This window comes from Acinonyx jubatus, chromosome F2 (assembly GCF_027475565.1).
Source record: "Acinonyx jubatus isolate Ajub_Pintada_27869175 chromosome F2, VMU_Ajub_asm_v1.0, whole genome shotgun sequence".
NCBI lineage: Eukaryota > Metazoa > Chordata > Mammalia > Carnivora > Felidae > Acinonyx > Acinonyx jubatus.
The window spans coordinates 56,522,387-56,543,552 of NC_069394.1; the positions used below are offsets into that span (position 1 = coordinate 56,522,387).

General features: G+C 39.4%; 1 protein-coding gene across 6 annotated transcripts; it reads left to right on the forward strand.

Annotated features, from left to right (window-relative positions):
• The first annotated feature begins 1,553 nt into the window (after positions 1 to 1,553).
• Positions 1,554 to 18,439, forward strand: PEX2 (peroxisomal biogenesis factor 2). Of its 6 annotated transcripts, none has more exons than XM_027064347.2 (4): positions 1,554 to 2,048; positions 4,323 to 4,353; positions 5,340 to 5,399; positions 16,542 to 18,439. In XM_027064347.2, exons 3-4 carry the CDS (start codon positions 5,381 to 5,383, stop codon positions 17,474 to 17,476), a joined length of 954 nt encoding a protein of 317 aa, XP_026920148.2. In that variant the 5' UTR covers positions 1,554 to 2,048; positions 4,323 to 4,353; positions 5,340 to 5,380; the 3' UTR covers positions 17,477 to 18,439. The 6 variants fall into 6 exon arrangements, with proteins under 6 accessions (XP_026920148.2, XP_014920224.2, XP_026920150.2 ...); XM_015064738.3 differs by lacking the exon at positions 5,340 to 5,399 and adding an exon at positions 12,676 to 12,844 and having other exon boundaries at positions 1,556 to 2,048; XM_027064349.2 differs by lacking the exons at positions 4,323 to 4,353; positions 5,340 to 5,399 and adding an exon at positions 12,676 to 12,844 and having other exon boundaries at positions 1,556 to 2,048.
• Positions 18,440 to 21,166: the final 2,727 nt, after the last annotated feature.

Sequence of the window (21,166 nt, forward strand, 5' to 3'; positions counted from 1 at the left end):
TTTCAACAAAAATCTTACATGTTCTACAGTTTTATATCCTTAATCAGATTCAGTAAATATAATTCAAGCATCTTGATAGCTTGGTACATATATTTATTATTAACAGCTCATGCGATGTTCACATGACATACATAAAGTTCCATGAATTAGAACCTGCTCTGAACATGTCATCTATATTATGGGGGGAGGGGGGGTATGTTTTTCCTATTTCCATAAAAATTCAATGAAGCACAGTGTATCTGCTGGTCTACCTGAGAAGTACAACATGGTTGTCTTCCCTCACGGTGCTAAATGAAAGCCTTGGTCTTCTTGAAGAAGACTTTCTTATCCTCCAGAACACCACCATTCAACTTAAATATAACACAGGGAATATATGTAATTTTAAATTTTCACACACATTCTCATTTCAACATGTAATCAGCATAAACTGAAACAGTTTGCATCCTTTCCTTTTCATACTAGAACCTAGAAATCCCGGGTGCATTTTACACAGACCTCCATTCGACCTACCCGCATTTCAGGTGGCTGGGAGCAACTACATTGGCCAACTGGAGCTCTAGAAAAACCTCCCCTCCTATGCCTAAGTGAGCTGCATACCCTGTGAACTTGTAGCTCCTACGCTAGCTCATCTGTACTGTTGGTTTATGTGGTAGAAAGGACTTTTTTGTCTTTGTTTTAACTAATTCAGGAAACCATCAACATCATCCTCCTTAGGACTGTTTTTTTCCGAGATCTCCTTAGTGTATGGAAGACAATAAATATTGCCGGTATAAATGATGTTAAATTGTACACCTTGAATGCAAAGATGAATTTGAACACTATTAAAATCCGTTAATAAACGTTCTTTTGTCCATGTTTCATCCTGAGTAATGCCTGTTTCACAGAAAAGTTATCTAAAAAAAAATAAAAATCTTTCTTGTAACGCTCCTTTACAGGGTAAGCTCTCGAACATGTAACAATACAGTTGTCATGGGAGTGTGCGCTCCTGGGGAAGAGAGGTGAGGCAACAACTGAAACGTACTTAAGGCCTACTATGTGCAGGAAGGTTCACCTACCTGTCTTCAGCTAAAGCAAACCCTCCAGCCGAGACATTGCTATCCACACCACAGAATCAGTAGGCAGTGGAAATTCACGCAGCTACACATAACTGCCTGGTGAAGCTCAAAAAATACCTTCCCTCAGGCCCTAGTCTTAGAAAGTCAAACTCGGCTACCCAGGGGTGGGCGACCTCGCCTTTCCGCGGTTCTCAGAGCTCCTGCATGTTTCAGACGGACCCCGCGGCCAGGTGCTCGCTCCCCGCGGAAAGCGTCCGGCCCGCCGGCAGGGCCTCTCGGGCCGCGGCTGCGCAGGACTGACGGCCAACGAGACGGGGTTCCCGGCCTTCCTAAGCCTGCAGGGGTCAACACGCTACCCACCCTCGGCACGCACGCGCCACAAATCTGCCCCAGCCCCGAAGCTGCCGCCCCCGCCCACCCCGTCCTGGGACTTTCCTCCCCAAGAGGCCATCCCGCAGAGAGCCCTCCACCCTGGGCTAGCGAGAGCCCGGCAGGCGCGGAGGCGCCCCGCTGCCACTCGGCGGCGCTTGTCCGGCGGAACGCCGCGGCGTCCGAGGACAGGGAAACCCTGCCCTCGGAGAGCGCCGACTCCTCCGCGGCCTCTTGACACAGCGGTCTCTTCACCCACGAGGCCCCGACCCGGGGCTGACGGGCTCGTGACTGTCCTGCCAATCAGATACGTTTTTCTCCGGATGGCCAGCTGACCAATCACCGCGCGCGGGTGTCTTCTTCGGCTCTTCGGCCCTTCGGCCCTTCGGTTCGCCGGCGTTCGCTGTTGCTGGGCCCTCCCCGGCCTTCCGCACCGCTCTAAAGCTTAGTTCTCCTTGTTTAATTTCCTCTTTTTTCTCAGACACTTCCGGGTCCTGCGTCGCTCCGGAAGCCCGCGAGTTCCGGAAGCCTGGGTAATCCAGGTTCTGCTAGGAGAAGTCAGGCTTCCCAGAGAATGTTTCAGAAAAAGTTACGTGGAACGGGGGCGTTTCTCAGACTCGTAAGGTCAGTGTCTGCCGGAGAGAACCGGAGTGCAAACCTGAGGTCTTGGTTACAGCTGGGAGGGCGTGGAGTTTCACGACCTTGTCGCTGTCGCCCTTAGCTTCAGTTTCCCCGTTTATTGGCTTCCTGTCTTCCTGGAAAAAGCAAATCAAAGTGTGATTTTTGGGAAAGGCAATGAAGCAATCCCGAGCTCCTAAAAATGAAATTAGAATCACACCATTAAAAAGAAAAAAAAAAATAAAAACACTGCTAGACTTGAGTTCCTGTGCCTTCCTCGAGGTGACTAAGACACTTCGAAATCACCGCGCATTTGGCGTTGGTGAGGTTTAATTCCTTATGAATGGCTAAAGAATTATGCAGTGTTCAAACTACTTAATATCGGATGGCTCATGTAAAGTGTTATATTTGGTACAAAAATAAGTTGAGTATGCTTAAGTTTCTAACATTTTTGAAAGCCTGTGAACTTAGAACTAGTTTCAATTTTCTTGAGGAGGAAGAGCTGTCGCGAATGTTCTTGCGTAATTGCAATGAGTTTCTTATATTTAACATTGATTTCTGATAACTGTGAGAATAATTGACATTTTTCTTCTGGTATTTTAAAATAAAAGTCATTGTTTCTTTACTTATTTCTTTAGGTCCCATTTTCCAAAACATCACATTTAGTGAAAGGGCTTTTCACGAGACCAAGTTGTGTTGTTGACTGTTCACATCGAACACGTTCTGGTAGTCTTGATGCCCCTTGAGAATTTTTTACCTTAATTTCAAACAGTTACAGGGAGATTGAGACTTTATCCACACTACAATTTGCAGTCTAAACATCTTCCCCTAATACATTAACTTTAGTTAAACGTGAAAAAAATAAACTTGGGATGGCTGACTTCTTTTTCATTTTATCTTCTCTCTGATCTGCCCATATTTTCAATTACTTGTATCCAGAAACGTTAGAGTTTAATGATCTTGAGTCAGAAGGAGATTGCAAAGAAAAGAGGTAATGGAGTTATTTACAAAGTCAAAAAAAGGGCTTTTATATATACGGAGTATATATTACATATATATGTAATATAGATATATATTATAGATACATATGTAATATATAATGTGTATCTATATCTATATCTGTATCCCCCCCTCCCCTTAAAAAAAAAGGAAGAAAATGGAAATAACAGGACATAGTAAAGAGAATACTAGACTAAGTCAAGAGAATTGAATGCTAGTCCTGACTCTGGTTTCCTTCGACCCACCCTACCTTGTGGTCTTAATCTCTTCATTTTTAGAAATTAGGAGTGTCAGTCAACCTGTGGTTTTAAATCTGTTCTGTAGAAGAATTCCTGCAGAAATTTCCTGGAACCACGCAGGGGAGAAACAAAGCAAGCTGACTCTCAGCCATATTTTACAAGACACATTTTATGTGTTGTTTGAAAAAGTGTTTTCTGTTAAGAAAATTAAATTCATGTCTTTGAGGAGATGATCTGTGTTTCCTTCTAGCATTAAGATTCTGTTTCTTAGGGTATTCATTTGTATCCAATGTGCATTCGTTCGATTTGTACAGTTTTTTAAATAGTAAAAGATAAATTCATGGTTAATTCATTACTGAAAGCCTCGAACCTCTGTGTTGTCTCATTGTTTAGTAGGTACAAATTTCAAATTTAATTCTTCATGATCAGAATCATAATTCTTTATTTTTCTCTCTTCCTCCTACCCTTGTATTTTAATACCAAATTTTTATGAATAAATTTATGTTTTGAGTCCTAGCCCCGTGTTTCCCTCAGAGCGTCACGTAATTTTAAAGTGTCTTTCTCTCTTGCACTCCACTGTGCTCAGGTTCCTGTTGCACAAGGAAATGTATGGCATATGCACAATCTTTATTTCTGGACAAAAGTTCTGCTCTGAATCACTTGCTCCTTTTTTTCCTCCCTTGATTATCTTGGGCAACGTAGAAGCAAATTGGATGTCCCCTTTATCTCTTTCCTGTGAAATGACAGCAGTTTCTAAACATTCCATGTTCCTCTTCAGTTCCTTTGGAATGTGGAAGAAACCTCTGGAGAAAAGCTCTGTCCTGCTCCATTTGCCCCATGTAATCCTGGCACTGCAAATACCAGCACTGTCATTTCTCTACATGGAGGTGGAGGCAGGGAAAAGATGGCTAGCACACACTCTTCTTCCCATTGTGCACTGGTTATCAACTTTTCAACCTTTACCGTCTATAAAATCAAAATGCCCTTTTCTGTATTGCTTTCTATTCTTTTAATATATTTTCCTTTTTTTTTTTTTTTTCAGAGCTCTTCCTTCTTAACTGCCTGTCAATAAGGTGAGATAAAATTCCATCCAATCTGTGTTTTCTTCTTACGGTTAAAACAAAAATACCCAAGAGCTGTAGAGTAGTTCTGTTTTGATTATGCATAACCGTTCCCTTCTAGTAATAGATGAATTGGCATTGCCTCTACTTTGCATATAGTGTGTGTTCATAACAGTTAAATGAATGTTCACGCCTCATTTTTTTCACCCACATATTCCCTTTGTTCAGATTTGACTTTCAGTCTCTTTGAATGGTTCTCTGACCACGAGGATAGAGTCAGGGAGAGAGAATGTAGACAAGATGCATCCCAGGCAACACGTGCAACTTTACCACGTTCCTTTACTTTCTTTCCCCATTTTACAGTCCTGAGAGCTTGACTGGCAGTCTGGTCTTGTGAATGATCATGAGGGGAAAAAAATTAGCTTTGAGCTCTGCGGGATTGAATCCATACTACTTACTAACTCCCTTTGTGTGTTCCACAGTTTCTCTAGTGTTTACCAGAAATTTCCTGATTGTCAGTCTGACCTTAAACAGGTGCTTAATCTTCTCAAGCCTAACTTTTGTCTTCTTAAAATGGACGTGATAGTACTTACTGTGTGATAAGGATTATATGAGATAAAGAATGTAAAGAAAACATAATGCCTTGCACATAATAATGTATCACGTGATACTTCTTCCTTTTCCATTGCTAATAATACCTCTTCTGCTTTGTGGATATTTCCATATTGTCTTGAATGCCATAAAATATGCAATTAAACATGTATGCCAGTAATATGAAAGTCATTTAAAATTCTCTTCTTAGGTTCTAAAGCCTTTTTCTAATTTTATAGCATACTAAAGATCTAGTTGCTTCATGTGTTTCATGTGGCTCTTTGTTTATCCTTGGATTGTAATTTCTGCTGTAGTTCATGCCTACACTCTTAATAGTGCTTAGCCTTTAAAATAGCCCTATTTGTATGTCATGTTGTGCTCCTAAAGTGTTTATGTTCATCTTTTAGGCCCGTCACCACCTTGTCAGTCGAAGACACTAGTTCAGAGCATGGCTCTGCCACTTCTAGGTGTGTGATTTTACACAAGTCAGCAAATCTCTTTCTCTCTGTGCTTCAGTTTCCTTGTTTTAAAACATAAATGATAAAAGAACCTCTTTGATTAATATTGCAAGGATGAAGTTATTTAATATTTATTTTTGCAAAGGATACTTAGCCATGATAGTTCCTTATTAGCACTTGATAACTGGTAAATGGTATATATTTACTACAGTCGTAAACTCATAAATTGGTAGGGAGTATCTTCCATAATGCTTTGCTGGGTTTTTCTCTCTATGATAGTGTCTTTGTCTCACATGTTCTGTTTTGATTTCTCTACTTTCTCTAGCCTTTTTCAAACTCATGTCCAGCATTACCATTTCCGCAGTTGGAAACGGCTGTTCTTTTTTTTTTTTTTCTTCCTCTTCCAAACTTTCTTAAAACAGTCCCTATGAGGATTCTAAATAGGTAGACTTTTCATAGTTAATTTTTTAAATTGATTCTTATATCTTTTAACTGCTAGAGAGTATAGTGTGGTAAAATGACTTGTCCAGAGGCACACAGCCTGTTGATGAACCTGGGCTAAAATACAGAACTAATCAGAACCAGTTGAACTCTCTTTCCCCATATTCAGTCAAACATCTGCTCTTTATTTTCACAACATGCATTCTCTCTTAAAGACTCAGAAGTATCAACTTTCTGAAAGAAAAGATTATGAGTGCCATGCTTTTCTCTTAAAAATGTATTTGTAAAGCTAGGCCAACATATTGGAAATTCTGTTTTAAGGTTTGAAAAAACCAGAGGGAAACTTTTCTGTTTGTTTTAGGTACTTGAATAAGTACATCATAAATATAATAGGGAGAATGCTCAATTGTGTAAGACTCACTATAGTCTTGAAGATTGTAGTATTTGAGTTGAGTTTCCTTTTCTTCCTGAATTAAAAAAAAATATGTATAATATGTGTATATATATATATATAGCATATATGCTATATATATATATATATATATATATATATATATATAGCATATATGTTATATATATATATAGTGGGTATGTATATATATATATATATATATATATATATATTCTCATCTGGTAGGGCAAGTTGTCCATCTTTTTGAGCAATTTATGCTATTGTGGAGTTTATCCTTCAGATATATTTTAGAAACATTTTGTTGAGTACTCACTACCGCTCCCCAAAAGAAAAATCCTGTTTGGATTTTGATGAGGGTTACATTTAAAAGTAATTTAGAAGAATTTAGTGTCCACAACAGAATTTTAAAATTTCACACGTCTTGTCCATACCCCAAAGAGTACAATTGGGATTTGTAGCATTGGATATCTATAAACTATTGAAACTTAGTTTATATTTGATGAAAGAGAGGAGCAACAGAATAGTGACAAGTCATTTCGCAAGCCTGTGGCAGAAGTGGGATTTGAACTTCTTGTTGTTGACTTCTAGGCCTATTCACAGGGCCAGAGGTCGCAGTGTCCTAATGGATCTCAGTCATAGCTTTTTCTCTTTTGCTCATGTTTGAAATGTGCTCTGGGAATCGGTGTCCTGTTAAATCCCTCTTTGATGCATGTCCCACTTATTAGTATTGATTTCAATACAATGGACAGTAAATCTATCTGACTACACAAAGGAAATAAAATAGTAAGGTGTAGGTTCAAAGCTTAAGATCTCCAGTTATAGGACTTTATTCACATAACCTCATAATATGAAACCATTCATTTAAAATTTTTTCAAACCTAAAAGGAAAAAATGAATGTATTGTCCCATCCATTTTGATTACTAGAACCTTTGGGATAGGGTGGCAGTGACATTGTCATACTAAAAATTAGTTGATTGTTGTGGATCTGGGAAAGGATGGCCTGGCAGTGGTTGCACAGATGGTTTGATACCTTAGAGATTACTTGGGAATCACATGTTTCTGCTGACAGAGTTTACAGGACTGTAAATTTAAATGTAGAATTTTTGTAGGCAGCATGCATTGACAAATATGCCTAATGGTAATACATCTAGTACTGAGAGTCTTGGAACAGGTCAATAATAATGTGTATATTGATAGCAGCAATGTAGGAGATGTTACTTGGTATTATAGCTAAAAATCCATGTTATGCCCTTAATCATAATTACATTAATATTGACAAGCCCTTGACAATACCCACATTATTATTGATAGATTTCTGTCAATAACATGTTTTAAATAAAATATATTCATTCATAATTTGTACTATACTCAATAAAAGCTCTGAAATACATCCTGAAAATTCTTCCTTCTTTAGTGAGATGCAATCATTTGATTTGGGTTTGGAATGTGATATAGATGACAAAGTTTTATTTGGGGGAATGGAAAGCATAAAAGGAAAAGAGTAGTTATTTAAGGGATAAGCTCTTAGTAAATGAATTTCGGGTTTTTTTCTTTTTTCTGTGAAAGAAAAGTAGTGTGACTTGTCTAGTGATAAAATGTTAGCAGGAGACCTTTTTAATAGTTTTTAGTGTTGGATCATTTTGTCTTTTTTTTTTTTTAGATCATTTTGTCTTAAACATATGCATGTGACAGGTTAATCACACTAACCTGTAGATGCTATACTTTGCCTTGAGCATCTTTTTCACATACTCTTAACATAGTAGTGTCCTTCACTAGACACATATTGTTTAGTGCCAATTATACTTCTAATTATTTTTAAAAGTCTCTTTGCATGACCATAAATATATCCCCCTGGTTGGCCCTTTAGATCTTAAATTAGTATGGTTTGGGAGGTGGGGATTGGGAAGGGAGTTATAGAATTGTGTATTAGAAGAATGAAATTTCATGGTAGAATAGGAAAAGGTATTGCCTGTTTTTAGCATTTTGGAAAAATCAATTTGAATTAAATCTGACGGTGTTTGTTTCAATGCTGAACAATCCCAGCTTTAAAAAAAAAAAAAAAAGATTGTTTTGTATTTTTTTTAAACTATTCAAGTTGGAGCCTACTTTTGAGAACCTAGATACTAAACTACACAACCCAATAATATGGGGATTGTTAAACCTTACTTAAATTAAATTCCTGAAATAGACTGGCTATTAGTTGGGAGTGGATGGCAATCACTATACCAGAGTCAGGAAGGTATTGGTTTACCAAAAAAGGATTGGGGTTTTTTGATTCAAAAATGCAGGGGTGCTGTAATCTTCTTTTGATTTTTATTAGTTCTTAACTTTCATTACTTTAGTTCATTACTTTAAGTTGTTCAGAAAGTTATTAACACCTCAGTTAAGGGCCTTGCATTGTTGCAGGAATCCTAGAACTGGTCTTCATGAACTGCAGCCTTCATTTTCTTCAGTCTTATTGAATTCTGCTATCAGAGTAATCTTTTAAAAATATATCTTGTTATGTCTCTTCTCTTCAATGATTATTCATGTTTATGAAATCACTGCAGTTTCCTTAAAGTGGGCTTTTTGCAGTGGGTTAACTCTTCAGCCAGTCTGTCCTGTCAGCTTGTTGTGCTTAGTCACAGCAGATGACTTGATTCTTTGCTTGTAGGTAACAAGCACAGCACAGTGATGGGAATTAAATAACCACGGATACAGCTCACGTTGGAACCCATCCCAGTATCTCCCAGATAAACTATGGCCATGTTTCATGGCTTGCACATTTCTGGGGTTTGCACACAACCTGTTCTTGTGTCTTAAATGACCTTTTTTTCTTTTCTGCCTGGAGAGTTTTGTGATCCTTCACATTTCAAGATTCATTCTTTGCTTCAGAGATCAATGGCTAGTCCTGATCATAGTAGCATCCCATTTCTTTAAAAATGATTGACTAAAAGGAAGTTAACTGAGAGTTAAATTTTTGGATTGAATTCCTGGTACCTAGGAAATTGCCTGGCATTTGGTAAGTGCTCAAAAAATTTTGGTTATTAAATTGAACCACTTGTCAGAGAATTAGGATTCACTAAAACACTCTCCTTACATTATATTGAGAATAACTTTATGTGACTTTTACAGGTATTTATGACATTTTGCAATGCTTCACACCTATTCTGAACAATTATTGTTGTACAGCAGTGGAGGGAAGAGGATTCTATAGTCAGATTAATTGAATTTCTAGTTATTTCTGTTTTATCAGTTTCTTCTACTCCAGGGTCTTCCCCTTCTCTAAAGCCGACATTCTAGAATAACTGTATCTGCACAAAAAGGGAAACAAAAGGAAGAGGAATGGAATGTCACATGTTGGTGATGAACTAAGGTTGGATGCCCATCTGGACTGCCTGTACCATGTCCTGTTCAGCAAAGCACCCTAGGGTCAGATAATCAGTGTGCATTCCTGAAGTTTTCTTACTTCCAAATGACAGGCATTACCATATTGATGAGGGTTAAATAACCAAGGGAGAGGGTCCTGCTGGGACCCATCCCCATTCTCTCAGAATTCCTCCTCCATCATCTCCTTTCAGATAAGATACAAGAGTGTGATGAGTTTCACTGAACCATGTCCCTGCCCCTTCTCGCCTAGCCCCCATACACGTACACATCATAGTGATGTCATGTTCACTATTTAACTGCCACAATTATATTTTAATTTTGTAGTCAGTATTTCCTGGAAAAAAAAAAAAAATCCCTTGACCGCAGGTTGATTGAGGCATTAGTATGAGTAATAATGAAGATTTCAGTCTTTTGAAATAAATTTGCCAAAAACAACTCAGAGTCTTTTTCTTCTTATGCCCATCCCTAGCCAAAGAAGCAATAATATAGTAATAATAATACTTGCCAGTTTCCAAACCACTTTCATAACATTATCTGGTTTAATCTCAACAACTTTGTGTGGTAGCTGTTATTTCCAACTTTGTGAAGAATCCGAGGGTAATGACTTTTTTTTAAGATCACATAGCAAGTAAGTGACAAAGCTGGAACTTGAGCTCAGGTCTGATTCGTTTTAAATCTGCTTTTTTCTACTCTGTCACAGTTGCCTAAATAGGAATGTAGAGCATAGGGAGGGGTATTCCACTTGAACTTACTATGGTGTGTAACGGACAGTGTCTGTTCTATGTTTACAACTAAAAGAAGTCACAAAAATGACTAAAATGTTGGAAAGTAAAACCTAAAACAAAAAAATAGAGAAATTATTCATCTGGAAAAGCAAAGGCTGAAGAACAGTTTAATGATAGTCTTTTGGTCCATTACGTAGGGAGGAGATCGAGCCCAGCTGTTCTTAATCTACAATGAGGCCAGGCCTGGGGAGAAAAAGAGGAAAGGGAAAAAAAAAGTTAAACTGTAACAGAAGGGATAAGAAAGAATTTTTCGATAATAAGGATTGTTAAATATTGGATTGGTTAGAGAGTGTGTTAAGTCTCCTTTTCTGGCAGCCATTAAAAATTCCTGTCTTTGCTAAATGTTAAATATGATTCCTCCAGAAATGAGGTATTTGAAATAGATGATTCTTCTGAGAAACCACTCCCTCTGACCAGTTTTTCACTAAATATAAGTAAGGAACCTGAACAGAGAAGGCTCCCTTCACCATCCAGTTCATCTAGATGCTTTCCTACAGTATTCAGTCAGTACACTCATTAACTACCAAGCTACTCATTCCGTTGCACATAGATTCAACAAATATTTATTGAGCAGCTACAATGAGCCCATCTTTGTGGTAAACTCTATAATTAATAATGTACTCATAACCACAATGCAGAACTGATGATGACTCTAGTATTTAAAGATACATAAATTGGCACAACTCATCCTCCAACGTAGTAAGCCATAGATTTCATCTGATACTCAACTGAAAAAAATAATCGATCCAGTCCAGTTTTGGGGGTGTGAGAGACGTAAGAGGAGGGAACTGGTAGTGTGGACTTACATCCATGTACAGTAAGGTCAGAGCTTTTCAAGGGTTATTTGACAATAAGAGAGCTTCCCTTATCTTGCTGACCACGGAAGGTGAAATCTGGGGAAGATGCAGAGTTGTAGCCACTATTATAGTAGTCACATTTGCCATATGTCCACATACCATGGATGATTGTAGAATTTTGCATGAGGAAGACTTAGCTAGAAATCAGTCACTTTGTAGGTGGTGGGCACTTTGAGCAAAAAGTATAAGATAAGGCACTTTTCCTTAACTGGTTCAGGGAAAGAAGATGCACTGACGTGACTGAAATTACAGGACAGGTGGTTGAGGGCTCAAGTGAGTGGCACAGACCATCGCTGCCAGAGTTGAAGGTGGTGATAATAGGAGTTGGAGATAGTTTTGAAGGTTTCACAAAAAATGTTGAAATAGAGTTGGAATGTGAAGGGCAGAGAGTTGAGGGCAGTGGGGATAGTTGGGAGAAAAGGTTAAGTGTTTAGGTGCCTGAGAAAAGGCACAGAGTCAGGACTGAAGGATGGCATGGAATTCAAGAGCTGGAGACAGAATTGACTAGGTTAGGTCTGAGAAGTTTGTACTTTATTCCAGAGGTAATGATGAGGTGAGAAACCGGTGATTTGTAAGTGTAGGCAGATACACTTTTGGTTTTGCTTACGGGTTTTTTTTTTTTAAAGTTCTAGTTTTTTCCTCAATTACATAACTGATGTAAGTTAGAAAATTTGTAAACTGCAGAAAAAAGTGAAAAAAAAATCTTACTGATGATTTTTTGCATGAATTTTGGAATTCTTTTTCTACTGAGATAACTTCAAAGTGTTATATATATTCTCTTTGAGGACCTGTGATATCATATACCTCTGTTACTAACCTAGTTGTCTGTTTACTTGCTTGCCACCCTTGCTAGACCTTGGTTAGGGTCCTGAAGTGAGAATAAGGATTTAAAAAAAAAAATTTTTTTTTAAGTTTATTTTTTTTTTATTTTGAGAGAGAGAGAGAGAGAGAGAGAATGAATGAATCCCAAGCAGGCTCCTCACTGTCAGCACAGAGCCCAATGCAGGGGTTGAACCCACGAACCGTGAGATCATGACCTCAGCCAAAATCAAGAGTTGGACACTTAACCAACTGAGCCACCCAGGCACCCTAGGATGGTTTTTTATCTCTGCATCCCAAGCACCTAGCAGGTCTAGGATATATCGATGGTCATAGAGTGTGTGATCTCTAATCTCACAAGGTCTACTTTAACCAAAGAAAGGGAAAGCCAAAGACCGTGCAGGATTTCTAATATCCACTGTGGATGTAGAAATGAGAACTAAACAGAAATGAGTGAAAGGGCAGGCAGGCAGCACGGCGCCATATGGATGATAGATGTGCCAGAAAAATCACGAAGTTTGCTTTGGAATGGACCAGCCCACTCATTCTCAACATCACCAGGAAACTGGTTAGAAATGCAAATTCTTGGCTCTCGTTCCAGGCCTACTGAATCAGAAACTCTGGAACTGAGACACTGTAGTCTAAGAAGTACAAGCGATCATGATAAACGCTCAAGTGTGGAAACCACTAGCAGAGAAGAACAGTGAGACTACAGGACTGATGTGAAGACCACAGTATAGGAAGATTGGAAACCCACAGATGTGTGTGATGTCAGTGAACATAACCATTGAACAGCCATGGTAGCTGGAACGGGAAAACTAGGACAGTAAGATTATGTTGTTACAAAGAAAGCTGAGTACGTTGTAAATGGACAGGATCTACTGATCTTGTTTAGTTCACTGCCTTCCTGATCTTAGCATTTAGGTAGAGCAGGTAGATTTAAAATAGATTAGTCCTAGGAGAGGGACCCCACATTCAAAATCTACACTCAGATTGTCTCTCCTATATCTCCACACACCTGCCTACAAACTCTAGCTGTCTCATCGGAGCCTCAGATCTCTAAAACTACTGTGGTCATTACCTTTCCCTTCAAACCTGTATCACTGCTTGTGTTTCCTATTTCAGCAAATTGGGTTATCATCCACTCAGTTCAGTTATTCTTGGCTTATTTCTCCCTAAATCGTGTCAGTTCTACCTCTTCGTAGCTTTAAAGATACCTATTTTTCTCCAGCCCTGCTGATATCTTTATAATTTAGACCATCATTATTTTCTCATTGACCACTTTAATAATCATTTAACAGTCATCTTAACTGGTCTCTAAGCCTCAAGTCTTTTCACCCTCAAATCTATTGTGAATATGGCCAGAACAGGCTGTCACAAATGCACATTTGATTAGTTCTTTTCTAAAAACTCTCCAGTGACTCCCCATTAACATAAAATACTGTTGATAAAATACAGCTTCCCCAACTTGGCTATTAGGGGCTTTACCACTGGTCTCCTGTTTCCTTTCCAGCCTGTTGTCCTTGCACCTTCAGGCCTTGCAGCTGCTCACCCTGTCCTTGGAATGCCATTCTCACCGTTCTCTACCAATCTGACACTGCTAGTCCTTCAGGTAGCCACTTAGATAGTACCTCTCCACGAAGCCTTCTCCGACCTCCTGAGGTCTAGTGTTAAGAATAATGCCTTGAATTTCCCCTTGCGTATCCCTCGTTGCACCTATTATTGCCTGTTTATTATTTTATATAGTGCATTCTTCCCCGCCCCCCACCACACTACATTATAGTCTCCACAAGGGTTGAGACTGTGTCTGTTCTACCATTACATCACAAGCTCTGACACATTAACTGGCAAATAGCAGATGTACAACAAACATATTGAAATAAGTAATAATCAACAATCTGGATATGGTTGTTTGAAATCATTTTGAAGGCTAATGGGTAGGAATTTGTCTTTTCTATCCTTCACCTACCCCTGACTTTATCCTATTCATCTAGCATGTGTAGCTTACATCCTGTGTACTGGGCACTGTGCAAGTTGTGAAGATTCACCTGTGACAAGATTCAATCTTTGCAACAGGCTTTATCCTCTAGTGGAGGAAATAGTTTTAAAGTAGTGTGTGTGTAGTACATAAAGGCCAAGAAGGTGAAAGAACAGAGTGCTAAGGGAACAACTAGAAGAGGCACCAACCCAAATTTGGGGAGTCAGGAGGCAGTTATGCCTAAGCTATTAATTAAAAATTTAGTACTTAAACACTGAAAACTGAGTTTTTCAATTAAAGAACAGGAACATACTGTTCCAGATGGAGGGAACAGACCATAAATGTTTACTAGGGAACTAGAGAAGGGGGCACCTTATGACTGCGGGTCATAAGATTGTGTGTTCAGAAGACTTTAGTGTGGGGAATGCATTGAAAAAGCACTGAAATAGGATAGACCAATTAGATGTAATCCAGCAGAGAGATAAGGGCAGCCAGAATTTAGGAAGAGGCTTGCAGGGGAAAGAGTAGTGAATGGATTAAAAAAATATTTGGGGCAAAGAGCAGACCTTGAAGATTGATGCGATTTATAGAGAGAAGAAAGGGAACTCTGTCCTAACCTCCTTCTTTTCCTGTAGTTCCTGGCTAGTATGAGGCAAGGATTTTACAGAATTTTCAGCAAAATCCCCACTGCCATAGCTCTGGGCTGTGGAATTTTGAGGGAGCTGCAGGAAGGGGGCAAAGGTGAGATCACCCCAGAAGGCAGATGACATTTATGGGATAGAAGTATTCCTGTCAAATGTCTGGTTTGGGAGGAAAGCAGCACTAAACAACCTGTTATTTAATAGGCACTTTTGTTTTCTGTACCTGAACTTGTAAAGCATGCAGTCTGCCACTGAGTCATCTAGGATCTGTGAGTAATTTAAAAACATCCCTCTTAAAAACCTCTTTAATTGTCAAAACAAACAAACCTCTTTAATTGTCAAAGATATTCCCTCTTTCAAGAGGTGCAAACTCTATTATAGGATGTACTTTCAGTTCTTTAACTCCTAGCAAATTATATGTAATATCTTTTTAGTAAAAATCATAAATAGAATTTGAAAGGACTTTAGAGGTCAGTTCATCTCAGCCCTCAGTTTTGTAAGTGAAAAAAATAAAGCAGAGATTAGGTGAAACAACTTGTCCAAGATCACCATTGCCACACCATTGGTGACAGTGAATTTCAGTGGGACACCTGCCTCCCTCTGTAACTTAGTGTTCTGTTAGTACGCCAGGCTTTTTGAAGGCCCAACAATCATTCATGATCAAGCTCCATGTGTTCAGGGCCCATTTTAGAAACTGAGTTTAAATAGATTGCTTGTCATAGTTTGGATTTACCAGTTGTTTAACAGTAAGTAAAATATCTAAACTGGTCTGTACATTCCTTGACAACAGCAGCCACTGGGTGGCTTGTACATAATAGGCATTTAATAAGCCAGTCATACCTAATTAACTACTAGTCAGTTTTTTCTATTTCTGTAAGGGATTTTTGTCCCCTTAGCACCTATATGATTCTTTAGTGTATTTGTGAAATGGTCCTAGTATATATTTTTACATCATAGTTTTCTTAGAAAACTGTATGGGGGCTCCTGGGTAGCTCAGTTGGTTGAGTGTCCGACTGGCTCAGGCCATGGTCTCATGGTTCGCGATTTAGAGCCCTATGTTAGGCTCACTGCTATCGGCAGAGCCTGCTTCAGATCCTCTTCCACCCACTCTCTACCCCTCCCCTGCTCACGCTCTCTCTCTTTCTCTCCCTTTCAAAAGTAAATGTTAAAAAGAAAAAACTGCAGGATGTGTACCTTCTTAATATCTTAACAGCATTTCTGTATTCATGTTGCTTTGTGCTAGTATGTATCTTCTACAATAGTGTGATAGCATAATAAACCCTGATTGTGCATTTTAATTTTTTCTCCTAACTTCCTTTATGGACATAAAACATACTTCAGAAAGATTAAATGACTTGTTAAAAAATATACCTTTGGAGTTAGTAGAAGTGCTGGCAGTTAAACTGGGGTCTTGACTTACATTCCTTGGAATGTTCCATAGAGTTCACTGTATTTATTAAGTTCATGTATTTCTCCATTCCTCATGTTATTATTTAGCGTCATCACTGTTAGCATCAGGATTTTATGATCTCTGCTAAAATATCTGACCAAGGAGAATACTTGGAGGTAATTTGTGGAGAAAAAGGTGCAACTTGCTACACCAGTTATTCCTTTGATGAAGGGTCAAAAAAGGAGGAAAAAAGAAAGGAAAAGAAAGAAAAGCAAGGAAAAGAGCAAAAGAGAAGGAAGAAGGTTGCAGTAAGAGGTGATCGCTCACTGCTCTCTGACACCTGCCAGCCCCGTCTGTGTGTCTTGGGTCATTGGTGTACCACAGTCGTAGTCATGTAAGTGGAGGAGATGGTATGAGCTCGCCAACGTCTGATGTTCCCTAATTGTACTTTACCCTAGGGACCTTCAGAGAAGACATGGCTTCCAGAGAAGAGAAGACAAAGAGGACAAACAGAGTGCTACGAATAAGTCAGTTGGATGCACTTGAACTAAACAAGGCCGTGGAGCAGCTGGTCTGGGCCCAGTTCACTCAGTGCTTTCATGGATTTAAGCCAGGGCTGTTGGCCCACTTCGAACCAGAGGCGAAAGCAGTCCTGTGGCTCTTCTTGTGGCGCTTCACCATCTACTCGAGAAATGCCACCGTGGGACAGTCCGTTTTGAATATCCAGTACAAAAACGACTTTTCCCCGAAGCAGAGGTACCAGCCACCGAGCAAGCATCAGAAGCTGTGGTATGCTGTGTGTACAATCGGTGGCACGTGGCTGGAGGAGCGCTGCTACGACCTCTTTCGAAACCGTCATCTGGCGTCATTTGGGAAAGCCAGGCAGTGTGTGAACGTCGTGGTTGGACTTTTGAAATTAGGTGGGCTGATTAACTTCCTGATTTTCCTTCAGAGGGGCAAGTTTGCAACCTTGACAGAACGTCTCCTAGGCATCCGTTCTGCATTTTGCAAGCCCCAGAGCGTGCGTGAAGTTGGCTTTGAGTATATGAATAGGGAACTTCTCTGGCATGGTTTTGCTGAGTTTCTGATTTTTCTCTTACCACTTATTAATATGCAGAAGTTGAAAGCTAAGTTATCCTCATGGCGTATTCCTCTGATTGGTGCTCCTAACGGTGACAGTACCTTAGCCACCAGCGGCAAACAGTGTTCTCTGTGTGGAGAGTGGCCCACCATGCCTCACACCATAGGATGTGAGCATATCTTCTGTTACTACTGTGTTAAGAGTAGTCTCTTATTTGACATGTCCTTTACATGCCCTAAGTGTGGCACAGAGGTACACAGTCTGCAGCCACTGAAGTCGGGAATCGAGATGTCAGAAGTGAATGCTCTTTAGAAACTAAGACTGTGTCCTCTGAGGAAAACTGTATTGTGTTTAAGTCCTTAGTATTAGTCATGCTAAGCATACCGTTTAGGTGTTTTTTTTCTGAGGGGAGGTGCTTCTCTGCCACTGTCTTCTGTTCCTTTCCAGGCATGACTAAATTCTAATCACTAGAAACCACATGATTCTAAATACATTATGTAAACAATAATGTACTACTTTCTCTAAATCATTGCATTCAATTTTTAGTGTTGAGAGGAGTGGACAGTTTTTGTCAGTATCCTAAAAATGCTCTTTCATTTTGCTACTTCCTGGAAAGAGGTTAGATTCTAAAACAATTTTGGAGACTCTGGGGTGAGTGTGTATTTATTTTCAGAGATGGAGTTGTAACATCATAATCTGACATTGATAAAGCCCTGTTGTTTTAAACCTTAGGATCTGATGCCCCAGTTGTAATTTTAAGCTTTTCTCTAAAACCCAATTGTAGGGGGTTCGCTTGGCTTCATTCGCAGGCAAAATGAAGGCCACCAGAAGCTCTAGGCTGATGTTCTGCCAACTTTGTGATCCGCCTGAAGTGAGGGCTTCCTGCCTAATAGTTCTAGCTAAATCTAGGACTCACTGTCATTGGTCTGCCTGGGACTATGTCCACATTTGTGAACCAGGATAGAAAACTACTACTCTTGATTACTCAGATGTGGGTGACATCCTCACGTGTGTCACATGGACCCGTAGTAGGAGAGTAGGCAGTTCACCACAGGAAACTGAAGTGGCTTTGAAAGAATAGTGGACATGGGGTAGGTAAAAACAACAGATCCCTATTAGAGTTTACATTTGCCTTTTTTACCAAAAGTCTGCATGCAGTTTTTAATTTTACCGGTGATCTAAGTTGATGAGGACATAACTGAATGATTAACTTACTAGATTGCAGATTTGAAAGGATTAAATAAATAAAGTCAACACATTTTGTTATAATAACAATTTGGTTACAGTGTTATTTTGGTAAAGTGTGTTCTGAGTAGATGCCCATACTGTCATAATTTTAACATGAAAATAGTATTTTACATATACGCTAACTGAGTTGTCAATATTATGGGGTTTTGTGTTTTTCCAGACACTAATGGCAGTACAATGTATTTTTTTAATTTTTTATTGTTATTTAACATCTCCCACCTCACTAAGTGATTACCCACATGGAGTCAGGGAGTATGATGACTGTTTTGCTCATCACTGGATAACATACCTCTCCAATAGAGACATTCTGTTAGCTGAACAACAAAACCTAATAATCACAGATCGGGTTTTTTAGAAGCAGATGTTGCAAGGGTTTTGAAGTTCTTTGGCCTGGATTGGGCCAAAGTAGTCTGACCTTCTTACCTACACCTCTGGGTCACTGGCCATGGGCTTCTCTGGGAAGGGTGTGGCCTAGAGCATGGCGCCTCTCTGCAGCTGAGGCAGACCCTAAAGGAGCTGACCCCATCCTCCAGCTGGGCAACAGCTCCATCCTGGGAAGAGCTGGGTGTCCAGCCTAGTGTTTACCACACCTAATACTGTCTCTCCGTTGTTTTCCTTCATAGTTTTCCATTTTTGTTTTTCTTGCTTGCAAGCATGCAGACATCACACTAATGGCAGGTAGCCGTTCAACTTAAAACCATTGGGTTTCGGACTGACTTGTGCACTCAAGTGCTTCAGGGAACTCCAGCTCACTGCAGAGACCCAGGCCTGCTGGCTAAGTTGCTCTGACAGTCCCAAACCCCATTCAGTCCCTGCCTCGCTGTGCACTGCCACGAGACTTGCTTTAACACTGGTGCTTCTATTCCTGTTCCCCAGTGGTCTTAGGGCTCAAGGTGCAGTATAACTGGGTCATATTTAGCTGCATGATGTATTTCTGCTTTAGCCTCAAGAACCTAACTATCATCTGTGAGTATCTCCCCTTGGGAAGATAAAAACTTTTACACTAACATTGTTTTTCCTCTCCCATGTAACTTGTTCTCAAATCAGATTTGCTACTTGTATATATAATGTATCCAGTTGCTTCAGTGATCATATCTAAAATAGGTACCAGTCAAAGCTAACCCAAGGCATGTCCTGCATCCTTGCTCCCAACAACCCCCGCCTCAGAACTCAGTTCTTTAACTCCTCTGAGATTCAGCTTGAAATGCTTGCTTCCTGTGAAATGGACATTCAGTTATATCTACCTTTTAGGACTGTGATGGGAATTAAATAACATCATTCTTTTAAAAATTACTTACGAAGCCCCTACAGGCATTCTTCTATATTCAGAGATTTACTCATAAATAAAAACCCCTGCTCTCATAGAGTTTATATTCATGGAGGAATAATAGACAATAAAGACATATGGAAGATCGTTTCAGATGTTGGAAGTACTGTGAAGTATAAAAGAAATGAAGAGTGACAAGGGATTCTGTTTTAAACTGAATACTCATGGAAGGCCTCTCTGAGGAGTTGAAGTTTGAAGAGACATCAGAATGAGCTGAGGGAAAAAGCCAAGTAGGGGACAGGTGCTGGGATAAAGATAGGGCAAGTGCCCAAGCTCCTAGATGAGAGCCCATTCCTGGTTGAGGAACAGTAAGAAATAGAGTGACAAGAGAGAGGGGTAGGAGGTGAGTGAGGTGAGGGGGCCCAGGGTCAGGCCACGCAGGCCGTAGTGAAAAAAATACCTGGATTTATTCCAAGTACGAGGAAGCCACTGGAAGATTTTAAGCAGAGAAGTTATAAGTTGAGATTTTCAAAGGATCCCTGTCATTAAATCTATGGAGAGGTATGAGGAAAAGCCAGGAAACCTAGTCAGATCTACAGCAAATAATCATTTGGTATGAACAATAGTTGTTATTATTTCCATTAGGTTTGTGGTACATTAACAGTGTCACTATCTGAACTGGTCAGGAACCTGGAAGTAAACAAAGATGTAGGAAACCAAAATACATTTTCATGGATTCCACACAGCAAAGCTACACTCGAGGTATTTCCTTGAGTCCCCATTAAGAAGCTGCTTTATTTTGAATAGAATTCTAATGAACTTTCAACAACAGAAGAAAATAACAGGTAAGAGGGAGGGAGAAGACTGATGAAAGCAAGCATGTTCACAGTAATAAATAATTAAAAAAAAAAAAAAAAAAACTTGTATCAGTGAACAACAACAAACAAAAAAACCCCTATAATCTGGTGGCAGAGCAGGGACACACAGTCTCTGAGGACCAAATGAATAATGATAATAGTTTAAGAAAATGACCTTGGATCATCAAAGTATACCTTATATTCTGTATAATTTGGTTAAGAAGGCAGGGACATTAGTATTCTTATATTTGAGGATGCCTTCAAGTTATGTTGGCACTTACAGGCAAAAACTTAATTCACTCAGAACATTTGCTTTTAACAAAAAGCTGTTTTTCCTAACAGCACTTAACAAGTGAAGTGTTACTGAATTAAGATCTTTTCAGCAGCAGAACAATTCCAAACACATTTTTTTAGCCAAACCAGTTGGCCATATTATCTATAGAACTGATGCTCCATGGTTCTCTCCAGCTAAAACTAGTAGATACAGCACGTTTATATTCATCACCAGTAAGTTGACAAGTATTTCGCTTGTATGTCTGGGGTTTTTATTCCTTCAAAAAGCATTAAATCGTGAAATAAGACACTATGCCTAAGTCACTTGTTTTCTCTTGATATTTTTGAGAAAAAGCT